Genomic DNA, 4,036 nt, shown 5'->3' on the forward strand with positions numbered 1-4,036 from the left:
ATGACATTCCAATAAAAAAGCCGGTCCCATCGTCTTGAAGATTTACAGATTGTGTCGATTGAGAAGAACTGCACATCGTATTGATCGCATCAACGGGCGTAGGTGTTTGATCACCATCTAGAATATTCATGTCTAGATCATCCAACCTATCATCAAAGAAGTCTTCTTTTTCTTCTTCTTCTTCTACATTCTGGTTCTCATTCTCTCTCGTCTTTTCAACCATGTACACCTTTAACACCGGCCTGGTTGAATCACTTAGATAAGAAGGCAACCGAACCTGATCGGTTATCTTGAAAGGCAGTACCCTTTGATTTTCAAAGGAGTTGTGCGTGTAGCTGATGGCAAATTCTTTCGATTGACAATTCAGTCCACAAAAGCTGATGATTAAGTTCACAAAATCATCATACGAAACATCACTTTGGACTGTCATAGCTATCGTCTCTAGCATTTCACCCTCCTTCCAACGCCATACATATCGATTGTTCTTCTCAACCCAATGACCATGACAATCCAACCCTATTGTTATTAATCCCTCCATTAGTGGTACCTAAATAAAGTCATTTATTAAAAAAAGTTGATAGTGATTTCATAGTGCCGTGAATGAATCTCAGTAGATATGTTATCTGTTGCAACAAGTAAGTGATGAGTCACAACAGATTCTTACCTGTTGGGATTCATGTTACGATTCTGAATATCTGTTGCAACAGATGAATCGCCTGTTGGAATTAATGTTATAACTAAATCACCTTTGAAGCTGATTCCAACAGATAATTAACCTGTTGTGACAGATGACTTACCTGATGCAACAGGTTAGTAATCTGTGGTAACCTATGTTGGAATCATGTTCAGGTTCTGTTGCAACAAGTAACTAATCTGTTGTAACATATATGTCAAATGTTGCAACAGAAAAGCCATCTGTTTAAACATGAATCCAACATATCAGTCTTCCTTTAAAATAGATGTCTCATTTGTCGCAACAGATGATTTATCTGTTTAAACAGATGGATTTTATGTTGGATTCATGATTGGGTTCTATCCATTGTTGGAAAACAACAACACAATAGCAGTTACCCAGATGACAAATTCAACTAAAAATCATAATTTGACTTACCAACGTCTCCTATGAAGTAATGCCAAAGTGGAAAGTGATGTTAGAAACAAAATTTGACCTACGAAATTGGTCAAATAGCAACAGTAGCGGTAACAACAACAACAACAACAAATGGTCAACAAGAACAAGATGAAGATGATAATGAAGTAGAAGATGATGATAATGAAGCAGAAGATGATGAATGAAGCAGCAGCAACAATGAACAACAAAAATCGCTAAGAGAGAGAAATCAACAAAGGGTGAGAAGAGAGAGAAAGACGCCTTTTTTTTTCCTTCGTTTTTCGTTATATAGGCTAACATTTGGATCAAAGTGTAAATTTAAAAACTTGTGGGTTATTTTCAAACTTCTCCAACTTTCTTAATTGTCACCTCCACCTAATAATTAAGACTTGTGTCACCTACACTTCATTTTAAAATTCTTTTGTCACCTGTGGCCCGAACCCCAAGAAGGTCGATATTAGCAAATTAAAATTTTCATTACATTTGATTGAACAAAACAATAATACTTGAAGGAATAGATTATAAAACAATATATAAACCTAGAATAACTGGAATTAATTATTTAAAGTAATTTTATTTATTAATACGAGAATGATTGACATAGGTTCATTATCTATTTATATAACACAAATCATTATTATATAGATTCATTGCATGTACACGAAATTATTTCACGAATTTGAAAGAAATTTTTTGAGGTAGTAATTGTAAGTGGATGGTTGCTCAATTTGTAGCAAATGTCCAGCGTTTTTTACGTATTGAATTGTCGCATTTTTTCCCAACTTCCTGCACTCATTATCAATAATTCTTATTAGATATTGGATATACTTGATCAATAAAAACATTGATTCTAAATTTCAAGATTGAATATAGTTGCCAAAAGCTAGAGTCTTACTCTTTCATGTTATCAGAAATTTTCTTATTGAAAATTCTGTCATCATCTCCATATAAAAGGTAGATTCTCTGTATGAAAGAGTAAGCAAGAAATTCATGAATACTAATTTAATCAGGAAATTGAGGAGGAAAATGAAAATATTATATTTTATGGAGTATCTCTATTTTTAATTAAGTGATTTTTTTAGCTTGAACGCATTTCTTAAGAAATTATTCATTCCTAAAAAAATAAAAAGTATTTTTACTAAGTTATTCTTAATAATTACTCCCTCTCTTTTGTTTTACTTGACCTTCTTTCTAATCATATTTATTTAAATTAATTATCCAACTTATAAACTTAAGAGTATTTTGTGTAATTTTAACCTGTTGTTTTACCTTTATAAGTATACCCATACTCTCCAAAATTCTTGGAATTAGGATTTTAAATTTTCAAAACTCATTAAATATGTACATATAATTAAAGTACACCATTTAAGTGAAAATGAAGAGTCCCTCAAAATATGTAGGCACAATAATAGGCGTCTTTCAATTCTCAAAACAAATTTATTAATTTTTACTTCCCATTATAAATAGTTGTCACCAAGTTCTATGTTTAATCACTACTACTATATTTGATCATTGCTTTGTTAATTTACACCTTTAATTATTACTCCCTCCATTTCATTTTAGTTGACTTTCTTTCTAAAAATATTTATTTTAATTTAGTTATTCAGTTGATGAAATCAAGAGAATTTTATTATGTTCTTTTAATACTAACCTCAACATTAAATGACTAAACAAAGTGTATTTACTTAAATTTACATTTTTAAAGTATAATTAATAAGGCTAATTTAATAAAATAAATTTCTAATAAATATGTTCTTAAGGGGAGTATCAAGTCAAAAGAAGTCAATTATTTTGAAACAAAGGAGTACATTCTCAAGGACAAGTCCAAATAGGCCAATTAAAGCAAAACGGAAAGGGTACCTTAAAAAAAATGTAACTCCTTATAAATATCTTTAAGTAGTTTATTAAGGATAAATTAGTAAAAGCGTATTTTGTCTTTTAGGAATGAATAATTTTTTAAAGGACATGCTCAAACTAAAAAAAAAAATGACTTACTTAAAAATGACGGAATACATAACATTAAAGTTTGAAGTTCATTAAGAATAAAGAAAAAAATTAGAAATTGAGGCTGGACAAACCTGAGAATAGTTAGAGGGTGTAATAGTGGCGTCTTTGTCACTGACTACTAAAGCTTCAAGAATTTGCTCTTTCTCCTTTCTGTTGTCAAACATTACCTGTTTTTGCAACATTTTACTATTAAAAATCATAGTACAAACACGCCAATTTTTTTTGTTTTGCCAACCTTCTAAATTCGGCTTATTTTGAAAAGAGCTTATTCAAAAAGTATTTTTTGTTAAAATACTTTTGCTGAGAAATGATTTGTGTTTGTCGATTTAAAAATCACTTTTGAGTAGTAATTAGTGTTTGACCAAAAATTTTAAAAGTGTTTTCATTTGTATTTTATTCAAAACTGCTTTGAGAAAGAAACATTTTTTTTAGCTACTGAAAAAGTTTAGAAGATTTGCTTATGTTTCTCTCAAAAATAATTATTTTCTCCCAAAAAGCTTGATCAGACACCTCACTTTTTATTTAAAAAATAACCACTTTTGGAGAATTATAAGCTTTGTCAAACATGCTATTATATTATATGCATAGATATTTTCTTTTACACAAGCATTAGGTAACTTCTACTGTTAGGTAATAATGAGCAGTCTATTATAATAAGTTATTTGTTGTGTTTTATAGATTAATTAATTAGATTGGTTACAGGCAATAACATTGTATATATAATACTATATTGTTGGGTTCATAGTATATGAAAAAAGTGTGAATGAAAAAATGGAGAATTAAATAGTGGAGGGGAAATAGACGCTAAAATGAAAAGTGTACTCTTAGATAAGAAAGTTTATTCTTTCTCCCACATTGATGGAAGAAGAGAACTTGAAAGTGTTTATAATCAAGAACACTTACTCCACATGGCAAGTG

At 30.0% G+C, this 4,036-nt stretch overlaps 1 protein-coding gene across 2 annotated transcripts in view; it reads right to left on the reverse strand.

The window, feature by feature from the left end:
• Window positions 1–1,665: 1,665 nt before the first annotated feature.
• LOC107840413 overlaps window positions 1,666–4,036 on the reverse strand; it is a 5,667-nt gene continuing 3,296 nt past the window's right edge. Inside the window, exons 3-5 of one of the 2 annotated variants that reach the window (XM_016684271.2) lie at window positions 3,190–3,285; window positions 2,007–2,074; window positions 1,666–1,897 (exon numbers count right to left, since the gene is read on the reverse strand). In XM_016684271.2, coding sequence (XP_016539757.2) covers window positions 1,783–1,897; window positions 2,007–2,074; window positions 3,190–3,285 — 279 coding nt within the window. In that variant the 3' untranslated portion in view covers window positions 1,666–1,782. The remainder of the gene's footprint in view (window positions 1,898–2,006; window positions 2,075–3,189; window positions 3,286–4,036) is intronic. The other variant, XM_016684272.2, reaches the window with a different exon arrangement.

The sequence above is a fragment of the Capsicum annuum genome, chromosome 8, assembly GCF_002878395.1.
Source record: "Capsicum annuum cultivar UCD-10X-F1 chromosome 8, UCD10Xv1.1, whole genome shotgun sequence".
NCBI classification, from domain to species: Eukaryota; Viridiplantae; Streptophyta; class Magnoliopsida; order Solanales; family Solanaceae; genus Capsicum; species Capsicum annuum.